The sequence below is a fragment of the Lipotes vexillifer genome, unplaced genomic scaffold, assembly GCF_000442215.2.
Source record: "Lipotes vexillifer unplaced genomic scaffold, Lipotes_vexillifer_v1.1 scaffold469, whole genome shotgun sequence".
In the NCBI taxonomy this organism is placed as follows: Eukaryota; Metazoa; Chordata; class Mammalia; order Artiodactyla; family Lipotidae; genus Lipotes; species Lipotes vexillifer.
In genome coordinates this window covers 4,108,945-4,128,846 of record NW_006788006.1, presented here as the reverse complement: position 1 = coordinate 4,128,846, position 19,902 = coordinate 4,108,945, and the positions used below count along the sequence as shown (strand labels likewise).

Below are 19,902 nucleotides of genomic sequence, written 5' to 3'. Positions count from 1 at the left end.
GAAACCGATGAGAGTTTGCTAAAGGGATATTCCTTGCAAAGTCCTGTGGGACCGAGAAAGTCCAGTGACTTAAAACATGGCTTCATCTAGAATGTTGCTTAAAGAACTGACCTGGGGGACGTTGGCTCAAAGGTAAATGCAGGCAGTTCTCCACACCAACAGGCTGTGTTCCAAGTTATCCCCCGGAAACAAGCATTTAAAGGGCCCTTGACAGTGCGGGTGGCCAGCTGGTCAGAATGCCATTGCTCAGCACCAACCCCACCTGGAGGCCAATTTAGGGGCAAGGGGGAGGGGGAGGGGGGAGTTGTCGGTGACATCGGTGATCCCCGGGTGACTCCAGTCACACAAGAATGCCCTTCAACCTGCAAGTGGGTGACATCTCCCCTCTTTACCTTGCCCGTCTGTCCCTTCCCAGACTCTGGTCCCATCCGCTCGACCAACACTTACACAGAGCCTGCCCGTGTCTCACTCGAAGCAGTGCCTCTAAAGGGTCCCCAGTAAGTCCAAGTGTGTGTGTGGTTTAGGGAGATGCCCATTGTCAGGTTAAGGAGGGTTCTTTCTGTTCCTCGTTTGCTAAGGATTTTTATCATTAGTGGGTGTTGTTTGAATGAGTTTGTTTCTTGTTTTTTTTTTTTTGGCTGTGCTGGGTCTTCGTTTCTGTGCAAGGGCTTTCTCTAGTTGTGGCAAGCAGGGGCCACTCTTCATCGTGGTGCGCGGGCCTCTCACTATTGAGGCCTCTCGTGTTGCGGAGCACAGGCTCCAGACGCGCAGGCTCAGCAGTTGTGGCTCATGGGCCTAGTTGCTCTGCGGCATGTGGGATCCTCCCAGACCAGGGCTCGAACCCGTGTCCCCTGCATTAGCAGACAGATTCTCAACCACTGCGCCACCAGGGAAGCCCCATTCAGTTTGTTTCTTTCTGCATCCTTTGAGCTATAGTTTTTCTCCTTGTGGTTACTGTGATGCTTTACTTTGATAGGTTTTCATTTACATTCATTTACACTGATTTTCATTGGCGTTGATGATTTTTACTGACAGATTTTGGAAGCACCTATGTTGAGAGATAAATCTTCTTGGTTATGATTCATGTTTGTGCCTGTGCATGCACACAGATGCTGTTGACTTCGGGTTGCTGGTCATTTGCTTTGCTGTTTTGGCTCTGGTCATGAATGTGCTGGGCTGTGACTTCCCCATGAGGTCCCGCCCTGAGTTCTCCGTCTGGTGAGTGGGTGGCTTTCTCCGAAACAGTTTGTTGCAGAAAGGGGCTCTCTCTTCCTTGAGGGCCTGATAGCACTGGTCCATAAAATGTCCTGGTGGCCTTTGAGGAGAGATTTCTTAGCACAAGTTCCTATTTCTGGGCCATGATTCTGTGAGGCCAGGCTCGTTCCAGGAACCAGAGCCAAGGCAGTGAACAAGACAGCGACGGTCCCTAGGGAAGAGGGTTGTTCCACACAGCTGTAGAGAGACAGATGTGGTCCTCAGGGCCCTGGGTAGAGGTGGGGTGGGCGGGCGGGCAGGTGGGTCTCTGGGGGTATGTTCCCATGCTGTTGCCTCGGCTAAGGTGTTCACTCCTGGGCTGGGGAACCTGGGCTGCTTCTCTGTGAGGGAAGCGCCCACAGTCTGTGTTCCTGCCACATTTGTGATGCCACCAAGCTGGCATCCTCGGGGTTTCAGGGCCCTCGCTTTCTCACTAAATAGATCTTCCCATGAGGATGGATTGCTCTTCCTTTACAACCCGGTCCTGGCCCCCTCCTCCTCACTTAGCATCTCTGTGTCCACTCGATGGGAACGCCTGCAGTGAGCCTTTTTCCTGTGCACAGGGCTTTCCCTCAGCATCTCATCTCTGGAACTCAGGACACCCTCACAGGCTCTTTCCAGGTGGCAGCACTGTCTCTGTCCCACGACTGATGACTGTAGTGATGCACAGGGAGGCAGGCATCCTACAAATGTGTCAGGAGGGTCACTTCTGGACTGTCCCACACCCAGAGCTTGCACCTGGGGCCCGGGCATCTCCGGGACATACCCACAGCCTCCGGTAGTGACCCAGCCACAGTCTGCTCAGGCTGCAGGGTTTTGGCTCACCACCGCCCAGTACCAGTGTGAAATACAAGCAAGATGAACTAGGACAAGGAAAGGAAAAACGAAGCAGGCATACAAAAGAATAAGCTCAGGACTTCCCTGGTGGTCCAGTGGTTAAGACTCTGTGCTCCCAACGCAGGGGGCCTGGGTTCGATCCCTGGTCAGGGAACTAGATCTCACATGCCACAGCTAAGAGCCCGCATGCCACAACTAAGAGCCCGCATGCCGCAACTAAGACACAGAGCAGCCAAATAAAAAGCCCAAAAGGGGCTTCCCTGGTGGCGCAGTGGTTGAGAGTCCGCCTGCCGATGCAGGGGACGTGGGTTCGTGCCCCGGTCCGGGAAGATCCCACATGCCTCGGAGCGGCTGGGCCTGTGAGCCATGGCCGCTGAACCTGCATGTCTGGAGCCTGTGCTCCGCAACGGGAGAGGCCACAGTGGTGAGAGGCCCGCAAAAAAAAAAAAAAAAAAAAAACAACCCAAAAGTCTCATTAGAGTCAACAGACATGAAATTACTCTGTCACATTGCTATAAAGGTTTCTATGTGCAACCTCTCTGTCTGTGTTGGCCTTTCCATAGACGGAGGGCAAACCAGACACCACCTTTCAAGGAGTCCTGATCTAGATTAGGACTGAACAAAACAAGCTAAAATCTCATCCTTCATACTGCACCCACAGAAGGAAAACTGTCAAGAGAAGGGGCAGGATCCAGAGGGGATTCCAAGGAAGGGGGGTACCTGAAGGCAGTGATTCAGAGGTGCGCTGACCTACCCGGACCTGCATGCATGTAGGTTCTTCCTCAGACCCAAGTTAGGCTCTGTGACACGCATACTGTGGAGCAGGGTTGCAGACCACAGTGTTGGTAAATAAAGTTTTATTGGAACACAGCTGCTCATTGGTTTATTATTTTCTGGGGCTGGTTCAGTTCCCAGTAAGGGCTCTTTTCCTGGCTTCCAGACAGATGCCTTCTCGCTGTGTCCTCACAAGGGGAATGGAATAAGGAAGAGGTCTCTTTTCCTCTGCTTAGAAGGCCACAGTCTTATGGATTAGGGCCCCACCCCTATGACCTCACTGAATTTTTTTTTTTTGGCTGTGTTGGGTCCTTGTTGCTGTGCGCAGACTCTCTCTCGTTGCAGCGAGCAGGGGCTACTCTTCCTTGTGGTGCGTGAGCTGCTCATTGCAGTGGCTTCTCTCGTTGCAGAGCATGGGGTCTAGGCACGCAGGCTTCAGTAGTTGCAGCTCGCGGGCTCTAGAGAGCAGGCTCAGCAGTTGTGGTGCATGGGCTTAGTTACTCCATGGCATGTGGGATCTTCCCAGGCCTGGGATCAACCCGTGTCCCCTGCATTGGCAGGCAGATTCTTAACCACTGAGCCACCAGGAAAGCCCCTCATTGGACTTTAATTGCATCCTCACAGGCCCTATTCCACATAGACATTGGGGGTCCACATGTGAATTTGGGGGGACACAATTCAGTCCATAGCAGTTCCATATTGCTTCTTAGAAAAAACATAATGTGTTGATATTCATAGTTTTATTTTACTTCCTTGTTTGGTTTACTGGAGTTTTTTATACCCACAGTAAATTGGGAACATAAAGAAATTTGGTGGTTTGGGTGGAAGTGCCTCTGTTTTAGATCCCACCACCTCATCTGAGTGTCTCCAACTGACAGTGTCCCTGAGCTGAGCTCCTGGTCTCCAAAGCCTCCCGCCTGCCAGTCGAGGGCCCTGGGGGAGCTGAGGAGCACCCCTGGGACCGGAAATGAGCTTGTTGTAATTGACGGTAACGAGTGTCTAATGACCATAATCAGGCAGGGACAGTGTGCTGGGAGACAGACACGCGGTGCTGAGGGAGAGGCAGCGCCGCATGCAAGGGGCCGCTCGCTGACAGAAGGCAAAGGCACTCGGCACGGCCGTGTCCACAGCTGGGACCAGTCCTGGTGACTAAGGCACAGGGTAACTTTTTTTAAGTTTTGCTTTTTCTCATACACATACATTCGCAAAAATATACAGCTTTAAAGAAACAAAGCTTGTAGCTCATGAATGCTGGTCATAACATACGCACTGTTAACACCACAGGGCCTGGGGTATGACAGGCATATTGTCTCCTTATTCATGGGCATTTGGGCGGTTTTGGTTTTTCACAGTTATGGGGTGGTTATGAGTGTCCTGTAAATACAGCATCTACAGGGGTCAGTGTTCCTCTAGGGTAACTTCGCAGAACAGAGTTCTGATCAAGATCAAAGGATATGTGCTTTTTCTGTGTTAATCGGCATTTCAAACCTCCCCTCCAAAAAAGGCCACACCAACACATACCCCGTAAAGAGATATGAGAAAATGGTGTTCTCTTTGTAATTTGAGAGCTTTCATTTGAGGACAGTAAGTCCCGTGGTTTTTTGGTGTATTTTTTAAAATCTCCAGCACCTGGTTGGGTACCTGGCTTGTGATAGACTCTCAGATGCTTACTGTTGGATAAATAAAAGAACAAAAGGGGAGTTCCCTAGTGGTCTAGTGGTTAGGATTCGGCGCTTTCACTGCTGTGACCCGGGTTCAATCCCTGGTCAGGGAACTGAGATCCCACAAGCCATGTGGCACGGCCAAGAAAAAAGAATGAAAGACTGCCACGCACTCCTGAGCAGCCCAGAGTCACACACGCATGAACACATACAGGTGTGCACATGCCCCGCATGTCCAGCCTGGACCATTCCTGCCCCTAATTGTAATGACGGAAGCTGTGATGGAAGCTGTGGAGGTGGCCTCTCCAGCCCCAGAGTCAGGGTGTGCTGGGGGCCCTCTGGGGTGGGACAGGGTGCTGTGTGTCCCTCTCGGGTCACTCCTGAGCCCCAGCCGCAACCACGGGTGCTCAGGGACGAGCTGCTGAGTAAGCCTGAGACGGTCGCAGAGCATCTGCTGTGCTGCAAAGGGCCATGAAGGGCCCAGCAGAGGGAAGGTTCATGAAGGTGGGTTTAGAAGGCTGTCACGAAAGACCCTGAGTACGAGGTGTCAGAGTCTAGGCTTTAATTTAGGTGGATGCAGGCCCTGTTTGAAGTCTTTGAACAAAAGAGTGGCATGATGAGCACAGTGTTTGAAGGTAGTTGGCTTGCTGGTGTGTACAGTGGATCAGAGGGGAGGCATTTCCTCACAGGTCATGGAGGGCAGGAGAGGGGTCAGTGCAGCAGGGTTCCAGCAGTGGCATTAAGGGAGGGGATGGATGGTGGGTTGATCATGGAGTTTGAATCAATAGGATTTGCAAACAGAGGGCCTGAGGGAGGAGGACGTCCATTATCTACTTTGGGTTAGGAATGGTTAGGAGGGTGTGGGCCTTTACAGGGATCAGGCTGCACAGGTCAACTCTGTCCAGGAGTGCCCAGCGTTTACATCTGGTGCTTCTTGAAGACGAAGTAAGGTTATTAGAGAATTGGGTCTCTGAACTGGAAGGCCAGCAACTGATAAAAGGGGCACTTTTCCTTTAGTTCTTTCAGAAAAAGCCACATTATAACCCAGTGGGACTGAGTTAAGTGGCAAGGGTTCCTGGGTGAGTTGAGGGTCCCCAAACATAAGGAGGTAAAGCTCCCTGCATGTGAAGAAAATTCCTGCAAGGATATGTCTTGAGCGCCTTCAATTTTCACTGGTGAGTTTTTGACAGAAAAGGTTAACCTGTTACGTAGGGAACAAGAAAAGGGCACATGATTAATGAGTAAATATCCATATGATAGGATTAAACTCAATTTTTTTTTTTGGCTGCACCACGTAGCTTGCAGGATCTTAGTTCCCCGACCAGGGATTGAACCCGGGCCACAGCAGTGAAAGCGCTGAGCCCTAACCACTGGACCGCCAGGGAATTCCCTAAACTCAATTTTTATTTGGGCACTTGAGTCAGTTAGTAGCTGATAGTATGGAGAGCCTGTTTCCAAGAAAACACTTTAAACTTTGTTTTTCCAGAAAGTCAGAGCTAGATGGATATCCTATATCATTACCTCCTTCTCCATTCCCTGCCTCCCATCAGGAACCACCCCCCAATCTTTTTTCCTCTGTAGCCACAGATGTTTCTTCTGTCACTGAAAAAGCAAAGAAGACACAGGTCCTGCAAGACCACCCTCCTCAGACCCGAGCTCGCTCTGTAACCCCTGCAGCAGCCTCTTCCCTGTACTGCCTGTCTCCTGTGCTCCTCTGGAACTTGCTAGTCAGGCTGTACCCCACCTTACCCTGCTTCTGCAGAGGTTAACGCGTTCCCCTAATGACCAAGCCCATGTTTTCACCCCTCTGTGACACTTCTGGTTTTTCCTCCACCTACCCGATAACTTTCCGTCTCCTCCTTTGCCTGTTCTTGAAATGCTGGTTTTCTAGTATTCAGGGGCATGGCCTTCTCATAGGTGTAGCTGCAGGTACAGGTGGATACGTATGGATTTCCCACACACCACACGCCGATGACTCATGAATACCTGTTTCCCACCCAAACTGGTCAGCTCAGCCCCAGCTCCCAGGAAGCAGCTGCCTTGCAGCCACCTGGACGTTCATGCTTATCTGGGTCAGGGACCAGGCTGATGCCATTTTTTCACGTGCCTGCCTGCTGCTTTGTGTGCTGTGCTTGGGAAAAATTGGCACCTTCCAGGGCGAATGTGGGAGTGGTCACAGCCTCTTCCTTTCTCTCACACCCACATCTGGTGGTCACAGACTCTGGGGCCTCACCCTCTGGCCACCCTGTAGCTGACCTGCATCCCCTCGGACAGCAGCAGCTCCCCCCAACGCCTCCCCTGCCCGTTCACTGCCCGTCCAGTCCTGCTCTCGAGCACGTCACTCTCTCAGTCCAGCTGTGGTGGCTTCTCCATGTTGTAAAGCCAGTCATCTTGTTTCTCTGCTTAAAGTCTCTCTGTGGGGGACTTCCCTGGTGGCGCAGTGGTTAAGAATCCACCTGCCAATGCAGGGGACACGGGTTCAAGCCCTGGTCCAGGAAGATCCCACAGGCCGCGGAGCAACTAAGCCTGTGTGCCACAACTACTGAGCCTGCGCCCTAGAGCCTGCGAGCCACAACTACTGAAGCCCGCATGCCTAGAGCCCGTGCTCCGCAACAAGAGAAGCCACCGCAATGAGAAGACTGCACACTGCAACGAAGAGTAGCCCCCGCTGGCCACAACTAGAGAAAGCCCGCACACAGCAACGAAGACCCAACACAGCCATAAATAAATAAATAAATGTATTTTTAAAAAAAGATCTCTCAGTGGGTTAGTTCATCTTCTCTGGCACCTCTGGATCAGTCTTTTCCTCTCTGACTTTATAGCAACAACCCTCCCCCCAACACACACACAGGAAACACAAACAGACATAATAGACATGTTACCAAACCAAAGTTCAGTCTCCTGAAAAGCAAAGTCACTCTCCTGACACCGGGCGGTGGCGAAAGAAAGTACAGTGTTTATTGCAGGGCGCCAAGCAAGGGAGTGGGAGACAAGCCTCAGATCTACTCCACCTTGGTCTTTGAGTGAGGGTTTTTTTGTTTTTTTTTAAGGGGAAGAACAGAGAGGCTGGAATTAATCATCATCTTGTGACATTTCATAATCGTAGTTTTGGGAATCAGGATGTCTCTGGTTTATGATTCGCTGACCAGGTGGGTCCATGGCTTAGGGGTCTGTTAGCTCATCTTGCCCTGGAGACATAACCTGAGTTTGTACATTAATGACGATATCTATAATAGCAATTTTAGCACGCTAATGATGTTATCAACAACAGCAATTTTAGTCATCTGAGTGATTGATTAGTGTTCAGTTAGCACAGGACTGAGGTCAAAGGGGACAAGAAAGGGAATGAAGTTTTAGATAGAGAAACTAGTCAAACTCAGTAAGGGAACTCGGTTTTGGGGGGCTCAGTTTCAGACACACAGCAGCACGGCCTTGCCTGAAGCCAGGCGGCCACTAGCCTTCGTATCCCTGCCTGTGCTAGTGTGTGTGTCTGGAACGTGCTTCCTCTCCCATCTGAAGGCAAAGTTCAGGGCTTCAGGCTTTCCAGCACACAGTGCCACCCTGCCCCTGCCCTGTGGGCCCACACACACACCCAACTGTGGGCTGTGAGCTGTGGTCAGTGTGCCCCCTGCATTCCCGCCACCCGGACTGGGCTCCTAAGCACGGCACCTGGACCAGCGTCACATGGGTTACTCAATGTCTGTTATCAGATGAAGTCTTTCTTTCCCCTCAAGGGTTCCGTGAAAAGTGTTCAGACACGAAGCCAGTGCTAACACTCTGTTGTGGTGGTTTTTATTCCAACAACAGACACTGATTCAGTGTCTCCTCTCTTACCCAGGGTTGAACATTCGTGGCATTCCAGAAGAGGGTCCCCCCGACGCTCAGCTCCAAAAGCTGGATAACATGCTGCTGGCCGAGGGCATATGCAGGCCGGAGAAGCAACGAAGAGGAGCACAGGCGGCGGTCAGCACAGCAACACCAGGTGGCTGTCCAAATGACAGTGGCCTTGAGCACTCTGACTACAGGGCCAAGCTGTCCCAGATCCTACAGATTTACCACTCTGAGCTAGAGAAATATGAACAGGTGATCTTTCTGCAGGAAGAGTTTCTGTCATGTGAATGCGCATTTGTCAAAGCAAAACGTGGAGCGCTAACTGCCTGCCTTTGGTGGCCCAGAGCAGGGAGTCCACACACTTGGTCTCACAGCAAAGGTGGCCGATTTTACTGGAAGCCTTTTGCCTTCACTTCTCAGTAGCCAGCCTGTGCGGGAACCTCGGGGGGCAGGTGGCTGGTCCCACATGGAGCCCCGGGACAGCCTGCTGGGTAGTCACCGGCTGGCATTTGTCTCCCCACCCCAGGCCTGCTGTGAGTTCACCACGCATGTCACCAACCTTCTCCGGGAGCAGAGCAGGATAAGGCCTGTCTCACCCAAGGAGATCGAGCATGTGGTGGGCATCCTCCACGGCAAGTTCAACAGCGTCCAGATACAGCTGAAGCAGAGCACCTGCGAGGCCGTGATGACCCTGCGCTCGAGGTTCCTCGATGCCAGGTCAGGCCCTACCTACCCCCGGCCTATGACCCCAGGGTCAGCTCTTAGGAAGAGGAACCTAAGTCAGTGCTGGCTTGGGTCTAAGTTCTGGGGGCCTCCAAGCCTGTGCAGGGGCTGTGGCCACAGCTGCAGGTGTAGCCCTCACACAGCCTCTTGGAAGGCGACTGAAGTGCTGACTGCTGCTCTTAAAACCTCTAGGGAATCAGAGACGAGGATGAGGCCCCATGTACGATCCCCGGCTGAGGCTGTCTGTCTTCACAGGCGTAAGCAGCAGAATTTCAGCAAGCAAGCCACGGAAGTGCTGAATGAATATTTTTATTCCCATTTGAGCAACCCTTACCCCAGTGAAGAAACCAAAGAAGAGCTGGCCAGGAAGGGTGGCATCACGGTCTCCCAGGTGACAGTCCTTTCCTGCCACACCTCCCTGAACCCAGAAGGGAGGGAAAGTTCAGCCCAGTGAGGAGGACACCCAGGGAAGTTGGTGAAATGTGTGGGGCAGGAGCCGGTTATGCAGGCTCCCAGTCGGCCTGACTGGGCTCAGGTCCCGGGTCTGGGCTATGAACGTGGGCCTCAGGCGGGAAGCCACACCCACCAGGTGTAGGGACTCGCTGAGGCGACTGGTGTGGAGTGTGCGGTCCTGGAGGTGACACCACAGAGTGTATCATGAGGTACTCAGTGGACTGTAGTCGTTAGGATTTAATATTCTCCTAACAGAGGGATGTGCTGTGTTGCGTAACAGGGGTGGGGTATGAGCTTAGGAGAAGAAAAAGAACTTGGAAGAAAATTAGGACTTAAAGTGCTAGACCAGCTCTTGTGCTTAAGTACTGATTCAGTTATCCTGGGATAAATTCAGGCACGTGCATTGCCTTCTTGTTTCTCAAACAGTCCAGTGTGTGTGTCTGGGGGTACAAGACAGACGACATCTGGCTCCAGAGGGGGAATGGTGGTGCAGATCAGAGAAGGGACCTGGACAACCTTGGGCAACCTTGGTAGTCGGGACCACCACTGTCCTCACTGGAATTGGGGTAAGGTGGCGGGGCTAAGACGAGAACCCAAGAAATATTTCCGAAGGCTTTAAAGTGAGAACAGTAAGTGCAGGCAGCCCACAAGCAAGAGGCAGGACCAGGCCACACCCGTGGGGCAGTGTGGGGGTCAGGGCACGGCACCCCACCCCCGGCTACAGGGAGGGCTGCTCCCACTGTGCAGTTGGAGGGGCTGAGTTTCTAGCCCAGTCAGCCTGTGCCCTCCGTCACCACCCTCTGCTCTGGTCCCTGCCCAGTCCAGCAGTGACTTGGGGACAAGGGCACTCAGGAACCCTGCAGGGTCACACAGGCAGCAAAGCCTCACAGGTGTCCCGGTCACATGAGACCTCACTCACCCTGGAACTGCTGCGGTGTCCTCAGCACCTTGGCTGGAGCTGAAGTGAGGGCTGCACCTCTGGGGCTTCGAGGCCCAAAAGAAGTGGGAGGCATGGCAGCTTGTTTGTCACCATGAGCAGTTGTCTAAAAACGGCCAGATTCACTTCAAGCCCTGGCACCCCCAGAGAGCACATGGGTCTTGGGTCTCAACTTTATCTCAGGAGAGGGTTCGTTGCAAACAAAAGTTTGAAAAGCACCGGCCACATTCCAGTGACTCCTGCTCTGTGGCCGGGCCCTGAGACCCCGTCCACCAGCAGCAGAATTCTGTGCTGGGAGCCCCTCCCCACTCTGGCAGGTCCTCCAGCTGGAAATGTCTGACAGCTGAGGGAGGGCTCAGAATTTGGGATACAGATGTGGTGTAGGCTGTGAGGTTCGCCTAAGGAGGAAATAGTGGGGGAGGGAGAGCACCATTAGGGCAAAGGGTGTTGCAGATGAGGCAACAGACGTTTTCAGGACAGGATCAGCTGCAACTCCAGGGTGAGGAGGCCCGAGGGGGAAAGGGCGGGAGAGCTGAGCCCGTGGACAGGGCAACGCGCAGAAACCCAGGCGGCTGCAGCTGTGTGAGCCAAAGGGACCAGAGTGACTGGGCAGGGAGTGGCCAGTGGCTCCGAGCTACAGCTGGTGGAGAGGGCATCCCACTCCTGTATGAGGTGTCGGGACACACCCCATGGAGAGGGTGGACCCTGGCCCGGACCAGCTCCCGGCAGCCACCCTCCCTCACCCACACGGGAAGTTTGCTCTTTGTCCCTCTAAAATGCCAGTTGAATTCAACATGGAAAACTGCTCACTGCCATTCTTCTGCAAACTTAGTCCAGGTTTTGGGCTTCCCTGGTGGTGCAGTGGTTGAGAGTCCGCCTGCCGATGCAGGGGACACGGGTTTGTGCCCCGGTCCTGGAGGATCCCACATGCCGCGGAGCGGCTGGGCCCGTGAGCCATGGCCGCTGAGCCTGTGCGTCCTGAGCCTGTGCTCCGCAACGGGAGAGGCCACAACAGTGAGAGGCCCACATGCCACAACAGTGAGAGGCCTGCGTACCACACACACACAAAAAAAACAGGTTTTTAGAGGAGAAAAGTCCTCCATCCACAGTGCTGCCATGTAACTCAACTGTTTATTTCTGTTCATTAAAATACATACCTTTCACTGCAGGGCCGGGTGCCTTACTTTGGAATATGTCTCCATGCTCTTAGGAAGGCACTGCCCAGGGTCTCACCCAGACGATTCTGCCCCCAGGGGACATTTTCATTATCACAACTCTCGGGGGGAGGGGAGGACACTACTGGCATCTGGTGGGTGGAGGCCAGGGGTGCTGCTCAGCACCCTCAGTGCCCAGGACGCCCCCCAGAGAGTGACCCACAGGGAGAAGCCCTGCCCTGGAGGTCTCGGTGCAGGTTTGGAGTCAGAGCTGGGCTCAGACCTCTAGTCCCTGGGCTGGCCCCTTGCTTACAGGATGCATGTGACTGCAGCTCCCTCCTAACTGGCTTTGGGGACTAAAAACAGGCCCTCAGCTCAGTGCTCAGCTTCTTCCCCTGCCCTGTCATGTGGTCCTTATCCTTTGATAAGTTTTGGATTCAACTGTGTTCTTTGCTTAAATTGCATTCCCAGAAATGTGGTTACTGATGCGTCTCCCACATCAGTGTTCAGTCTGTTGCCTGCTGCCGCAGTGAGCAAACACTCGTCTCTCTGAGTGTGTCACACACATGCCTGTTTTCCTTCCAGCTCTCCCCTCTCCTATAAGCCACGCCAGGTCCAGGGTGTCACCAACACACTGCAGACGTTTCCCTGGGCCCACAGTTCATTAGTGCCACCTTCTCAGTCCCAGCCTCTCACCCAGCCCCAGCGCCACGCATTGTCACTCAGTGATGTTCCCCCCGGCTGTCTGTCCACATCGCGTCTCATCACGAGGTCAGTTTTTTCCAGTGACTTCCATCTCTGCCTGTCCACAGGTCTCCAACTGGTTCGGCAACAAAAGAATCCAGTATAAAAAAAACATGGGGAAGTTTCAAGAAGAGGCTACCATTTACACAGGTAAGATGGCAGAGGACACCACTGATGTCAGGGGCCCGGGCAGCCAGGCCAGCTGCCCTTTGAGGCCCAGCTCCAGTCAGTAAGGCTGCCCAGCCCAGGGTCAGTCACTCCCATGTGGCCGGGCCCACTGAGCTGCATCTGGAGAAGCAGATTGGTCCCTGCGTATGCCTCTTTTCTCTATTTACAGTGAGGTTTCTGTTCCCATTAGTGATTATCCCGGTGAAGTCAAACGTCCCGGCAGGCTAGGCAGGTGCTGTGGGGACAGAAAGTTCCTACCAAAAGTCTGGTTTCCCCACCCACGCAGGGCTGCTGGAGGGGCAGGGAGCCGTAGGAGTCACCTCCTCAGCCTCTTCCTGGCCGGGGGTCTGGTATGTCCCACCTGAGGAGTCACTGTGACTCCCAGGGTGGGAACACTGGTCCTGACGCCTCCCGCCCCTCCAGGTTCCTCTGGTCCCTTTCCGATGACCAGCACCAGCGACACACTTATCACCCTGCAGACGCTGGCCTCCCTCCGGCCCGCCCCTGGGGAAGGCAGCCTTCTGGGCTAGGTGAGTCTCCAGCACAATCCCAAGGACACCTGTGGGCTCCCGGACTCAGTGATAGGGCTGACGTGGAGCCCAGGTGGGTGGCGGGTCCTCGGAACCGGCTGTCTCGACCGTGTCTCAGTCCATCATGGGGACGAATGCAGGCTGGCAGAGCCGCCTCAGGGAGCCCAGCTCTGTGGCGCCCCACTCGGCAAAGACCTTCACGCCTCACAGGACTCGTTGACTGCTGAGGGCTTTGCCTATTGGGAAGGAGCCCTCCCTCCCCGATGGTGTCTGTACCCATCAGGAGAAGGCAAGGGTGGGCAGACGAGGCCCTGACGGTCTGAAGGTACAGCCCCACTGGGCTCAGACCCTTCAACACGTTCATGCCATGGCCTCACCATCCTGGCTGCCCCCTTGGCCGGTGCGAGCTGGGCCAGAGTGAAGATCGGGGAAGAAAATGAGCCATGGATCTCAGCTGTCTCAGGATGTGCCCTCAGGAACTTTCTCAGGGTTTGGGGCAAGGTGCCAGGCCAGCCAGGATCAGAGGGCATCATCCCTCTCGCAGTCCCTGGGGCCTCTCGGCCTCCCACTGACAGCCACAGGGGCCCGACCCCCTACGCAGGGTTGTCCTGAAGAGGCTGCGCAGGTGCAGGTGTGACAAGGCCATGCGGCAGTGGGCAGGGCCTTACACAGCCCACCTGTTTCCTTCGGAGTTGACCCCCCACCCGTTTACCCCCAGCCCCTCTTAAAGGTTCAGGGAATGGATGCCTCCCGGTGCCAGGCAGTGCACATCCCATCACTGTGGCAACCCCACAGCCCATAATGAGCACCTGAGCAGAGTAAGTGCTCTGACACCACCAGGTGGCCAGACCTGTCCGGCTCTGCCCTTGCCCAGGGTTCAGCACCTCAAGCACAGTAGGGGTGAGCGTGTGAGAGTGAATCGGGGTGAGTGTTGCGTGGACTGTGACATGGGGTCCTGTCAACCCCACATAGTAAGCAGGAAGGTTGGGGTTGTGGTGTGGACACCCACGTGTGCTGTGGGCCCCTGCCCTGGACAGGCATAGATGCTCTTCCAGAGAGCAAGTCTCAGGGGCTGAGGTCACCCCAGCTGGGAGCCATCTCCTCGGCCCTGAGCTGCCCTTTGGCTCCCAGTCCCACACTGGGCCCCAGCCTCTCACCTCCCAGGCCTGCAAGTGGACCCCTCCCCTCACCACTCATGTTCTCCTTCTGGGATCATAGGCCTATGGGTGTCCATCCAAGGGCAGAGTGTGTCCCCCTGAGGCCAGTATCCTTGTCCCAGTTGCTTTCAGACTGAGGGTGGGCGGAGCAACGCTGGCCTCTCAGTGTCCCTGTGTCACATGATGAGGCAGCCCTTGAAAGAATTCTCTTGATTTGTTTGCCCAGCACTGTCCTCTGTGGCAGCTCCTTGGGACACATGGGAGGTAATAGCTGAGGCAGGGGAGGGGGGAACGGGATGGGGGGGTGAGGAGCAGGGTCTTGGGCCTTGTGGGGTCGGAAGGGGTAGAGGGTGCAGGCAGGAGGGTTCAGCCTGTTAAGGAAAGTTCAAGAATGAGGAAGGTGAATGGGGCTTCCCTGGTGGTGCAGTAGTTAAGAATCCATCTGCCGAGGCAGGGGACACGGGTTCGAGCCCTGGTCCAGGAAGATCCGCCTGCCAATGCAGGGGACACGGGTTTGAGCCCAGGCCCGGGAAGATCCCACATGCCGCAGAGCAGCTAAGCCCGTGAACCACAACTACTGAGCCTGCACTCTAGAGCCCGCGCGCCACAACTACTGAGCCTGCGAGCCACAACTACTGAGGCTGCGAGCCACAGCTACTGAAGCCTGCACGCCTAGAGCCCATGCTCCACAGCAAGAGAAGCCACCGCAGTGGAGCAACAGAGTAGCCCCCCGCTCGCCACAACTAGAGAAAGCCTGCGCACAGCATTGAAGACCCAAGGCAGCCAAATAAATAAAATAAATATATAATTAAAATAAAACAAAATAAAAAAGAATGAGGAAGGTGAAGGGGAGCTTGTGAGTTGCAGGCTCTGCTCTCGTGGGCTGCAAACCACTACCAATAGTAGTGGTTTCCACTGTGGGGGGCTCCTGTGGACAAACATCCCAGGGTCACATGTGCCTGATATATCCCCGCCCTGCCGACAGAGCCCACACGCCTGCAGCCATGGGCGCTGCCCTCCTGACTCCCAGCCAGGCCCGCGTCCTGCTGGGTTCCTGAGCCTCTTCCTGCTCACCACGTCTCACCACGATGTTTGGGGGACCACCGTCAGCTCCGGGCCTGCCTGGGTCTCCCTCACCCTTGGAGTGTGTGCCACAATGCCCCGCCAGTCCTTTGCCAGAGCCCAGCCAGTGGAGGCCAGTTCCTGCCAAGGAGGCACACACATGTGCAAGGCCAGCTGTGACCCAGGACTGACCCCTCTGTCCCTGCCCCATCTCCTGGCTCCTCTCACGGTTCTCGGCATGTTCTAGGCCACCTCAGGGATGCGGGGGCCGGATGGGTCATCTGTCCCACGGCCCCCCTCTGACTCTCTGTCTCTGTCTTTTCAGGCCATGGTGGCTGGCAGGTGAGGCGAATGTCGACCGCTTCACCTATTGGAGACCCCGGCAGGGTCACCTCAGACGCATCTAATTAAGTGTTGGGATGAGCAGAAAAGAGGACGGTGTGACCTGCCTTGGTTCCCTGGAATTCATGTTTCCTCAGAAAACCCAGAATGGACATCAGACAGCGCTCCCTGAGCTGACGGCAGGCGACACCGGTACCATCTTTTGCTTGTCAGCTGGGCTTTGAAATGGGCTGAGACACTCCTCGTTCTGCCAACTCTGTTTGGTGTTTTTTACAGTAATTTTATGGTTAAGGCTGAATTGTTTCTTCCAGGACTTGGCACAAATTCTCCCATTACAATTTTGGACTGATTTTAATTTCGATGTCGTTCACTCCCAGATTTGTTCCTGCCGATGGCTGACCGCGCAGGTGCAGGGCTGCAGCTGCGCAGTTGGGCGGGTTGTGACTCTGTTTGCTCGTTTGTCCATCCGTGTGCCAACTCGCCCGGACACTGCCTTCCACACTGTCTTCCGCTGTGTCCTTTCATGCGGTTTTGATTTAAGTCTGTTGTGAGCTCAGAATTTTACTGGGAGTTGGTTTGGCACCTTTTCCCGTTAATACAAGTTCTGCCATTTTCAGCTGAAATGTCGTTAAGACGATAAACTTCCCAAGCACTTGCCTGCATCCGTGCTCTTGAAATCCTGCCGGCCTGAGGCTCGGCGCTGCGAGTCCCCTGGCTCCTGGATGTCCCTCTCTGTCTCCTCGCCCAGTTCCTCCTCTGCGTCAGCCTTCGGGTGGGACCTTCCCTCTGTCTCCTCCTCTCTTCCCCTCACCGGGAATGAAGATGCTAGAGCTGGGCTGTTGGGAGAATTAAATGAACCTGGGCTCAGGACAGCTCGGGGCTCTGAGCAGGTGCACTGTATCTGCCCGTCAGTCAGTGTCATCGCGGCCCTAACCCCGCACTGTCAGCTGCCACCATGACCAGCATCTGAGCTTCTGTCCAGAGTGTTTCATCTCTGGACGCAGAGTGTTCTGACTCCCGTGCATCTCCACACCAGCTCCGCCCAGATCCTAGCCAGCTGGATGCATCACCGTTCTCCCGGTTCTTGGGCCCCCATGCCCGAGAGATCCCTCTGTCCTGTCTCCAACCCCCACGGGTGCCACCACCGTGGCGCCGACACTCTAGTGAGGGCTGCAGACAGGAAACGAGGTGCGGGAGTGAGGGTCCGCTGGGTCACAGCCATGCAGCACAGCGGGGTCCCAGCCTGCACCCCGAAAGACTGAGCACGGTGGTCTCCTGGGATCAGAGGACCTCTGCCCCCAACCCCTCTGGCTTCCATCCCCCCCGCACATCTGCCCATCCCAACCCATCACACCCATGGGCCTCTGGGCAGCAGCCGGCTGCTCTCACCTGGCCTGTCACCACACTGCCCTCCACGTCTCCATTTCTGTTGCTTTCAAGAACCAGGAAATGGATATCTAAGGCAGGTGATACAACCTCAGCCAACCGTGTCCGGGTCCTGGCCCCTTCTCCACCGGCACCCACGGCATGCTTGTCCTCAGGGTGACCTGCCAAGATGGTCCGCGGCGGTCTGGGTGTGTCCCCACAGACGAGTCCCCACTTGGCACACCATGCTTCTCTCTACACGATGCATCTTGCACTGGCCACTGCCTCTGTGTCTGGGAGGATCTTCCTCCAGTGAATGAACTGCCACGGCTGGAGCCCCTCAGCCCCAGTGCTGGATATTTTAGGTAGTTCCCATCTTTGCAGCCCTGTGCCCGCGACGCCCCTCAGTTCGAGTCTCTTTGGTGCTGTTCTGCGAGCCCGCCCCCAGCCTGGCTCTCTGCACAGTTGGTGCTTCTTTTCTTCCCCTCACTGCCTTGCAAACCTTCAGGGCGGGCGGGGGACAGCCATCAGGACCTCCCCCTGCATCTGTGACCTTTCCACTGAGCGCTCCCAGCTGCTCTTCACCCTATCCCTGCCAGCAGGAGCTGTTAGGATGCTGGGCAACCCCAAACCCACAGCCTGGGGGGGTCTCGGTCAGTCGAGGCTGTTGTACAGCCCACCCAAAAGGCGACCCCGTCCCCATGAGCAGTCACTCCCCATTTCCCCTCCCCAGCCCCTGGCAACCATTCATCTGCTTCCTGTCTCTGTGGATTTGCCTGTTCCGGACATTTCATATACATAGAATCATACGTGTGGCCTTCTGTGTCTCGCTTCTTTCACTCGGCATGTTTTCACGGTTCACCATTTTATATATAGCGTGTGTCAGTGCTTCATTCCTCTTTATGGCCAACATCCCATTGGGGACTGTGCCTTAAGACAAGGCCTTAGGGAGGTGATTGAGAGAGCATGCCAAGGTGCAGGGTGGGCGCTGCCCGAGGTACCCACACCAGTGGGAGGGCAAGAGGTGCCGGCCCTTGGAAGGGGCCAGGCCTGGTGTGAGCAGGGGGCACCCCAGGGGGACTCACATCTTCACGATCCGCTGCTGCATCGAGAACAGACTGCAGGAAAGGGGAGTCCAAGGGTCCTGCGACCTCCCAGCTGGTGGTCAAGTGCAGGCCGGGGTGGTTAGGGTCGGGGGACGTGGGTGAAGGTAGACCTGCGGGACCTGCTGCTGAGTAGGAATGGGGTGGTCTGAGCCACAGGAAGACTGGACGGGGACATCACGGAGGGAAGGTAGCTCAGCTCTGGACTGACAGGCTTGGGGTGTGCATGCAACTCGACATCGGAGTCTTGTTCAGGATAGAAATTTGGAAGTTGAGAGAGGCCAGAATATGGGACAAAAACCAAGACAGGATGTCATGGAAGCCAGAAGGACAGATTTCAGGAGCAGAAAGTGAAGGTCCACCAACATGGAAAAATGACTGCCAGACTGAGCAGCCTGGGTTCAGTGGAGCGATGGGGCCACCGATTAGTTCAAGAGACAGTCAGCGACTCAGAGGATCAGAGAGCACAGTCAGCTCTCCAGGAGATTCGCGGCAAAGAGGTCGTCAGAGGCCTTGTGGAGAAACTGAGGCAGTGCTGCGGAGAGCTGCCGGGTAGGTCCTGTGGGAGCAAGAGGGTGGGATGTGCCACGGCAGGTCGTGTGGACACTGGAGAGGAGGTGGAGAGCGCGGTCCCAAAGGAAATAGACAAAGCAGCAATTTGTGGGTCCCAGGTGGCCCTGGAGCCTCCCGCTCACTTGCGCGCTCTCGTGGCTGTGGCGTGAATGCGGCTCATGGTTGGCTCGGCTGCCAGCTTCTGGCTGAGTCTCTTGGAGGTTTTGTTTGCTTGTTTGTTTCGGTTTTCTGGCGGCACTGCGCGGCATGTGGGATCTTAGTTCCCTGACCAGGGATCGAACCTGGGCCCCCTGCAGTGGAAGCGCCTAGTCTTAACCACTGGACTGCCAGGGAAGTCCCTCTCGGAGGGTTGTAATTTGAGGAAACTCCCTAGGTCAAATTCTGCACATAAAGTCACACTTTACCAGCATTTCATACTGCATTATTCAAAAAAATGCCTAAAATGTGGCCACATGACACTAATCGGGCTATAAGGACTACAAGAGCGCAGAGGAGTCACCTGGCACCCCCTGAGACCACCCTGCTGGCAGAGTGGGTGCTGATGGCACCTCCATGCAACAGGTGGGGACACTGAGGCACAGAGGCTTCGTGACCTGTGCCCCAGGCTCCCATTTAGGAGAGAGACAGGCAGAGCCAAGGCTGTGAGCCCGAAGGCAGTTCTGGGGAGACAGCTCATCAGTATGGCTGCTCAAGATGGCAATTTTCTAGAATCTATTAATATTAAAAATGCACACACCCTCTCCCTCAACAGTTTTCCTTCTAAGAATTTTTCTACAGGAACATACAACTGAATGCAAAATGATGCATTTCCTGCCACATTTTTTGTAATTGCAAAAAAATGAAAATAAATGTCTGTCCTTTGGGCACTGTTTAAATCACGCTGTTCAGCCCTGCAGTGGAATAGCATACAACCATTCAAAAGACTAAAGTAGCTTTTCTCCACAATGCATTAATGTAAAAAGTAGGAAGGATAACCATTTGTGTCCATTTTTGAAATTGGGGGGTGGGGGTATCCAAGTATCTCTGGAAGGAGACACAGGTCACAGCCGTGGCCACTGGGGAAGGAACCAAGGATCCAGTAGTTGACAGGGAAGCGATCTCTCATTTCTCTGTATACCCTTGGGCAGTCTGCAGTTTAGAAATCCCTGAGGCTTGTGCTGGGAGAGCAGCAGGAGCCCTTGGAACACTGACCACTCCCTTAGCCAGTCCTGCTCATTACTCATTATTCCCCCCT

The 19,902-nt window shown here is 54.7% G+C and overlaps 1 protein-coding gene and 1 non-coding gene across 2 annotated transcripts in view; both read left to right on the top strand.

The window, feature by feature from the left end:
* The window catches only part of PBX4 (PBX homeobox 4), a 38,572-nt gene extending 22,876 nt beyond the window's left edge, over positions 1-15,696 (top strand). The window contains 6 exon segments of the mRNA XM_007461115.1: positions 8,365-8,609; positions 8,884-9,074; positions 9,336-9,471; positions 12,437-12,593; positions 12,960-13,070; positions 15,611-15,696. Coding sequence (XP_007461177.1) covers positions 8,365-8,609; positions 8,884-9,074; positions 9,336-9,471; positions 12,437-12,593; positions 12,960-13,070; positions 15,611-15,696 — 926 coding nt within the window.
* TRNAG-CCC (transfer RNA glycine (anticodon CCC)) lies at positions 2,173-2,245 on the top strand. The gene has a single exon. It is a non-coding gene; the product is annotated as a tRNA-Gly (tRNA).
* Positions 15,697-19,902: the final 4,206 nt, after the last annotated feature.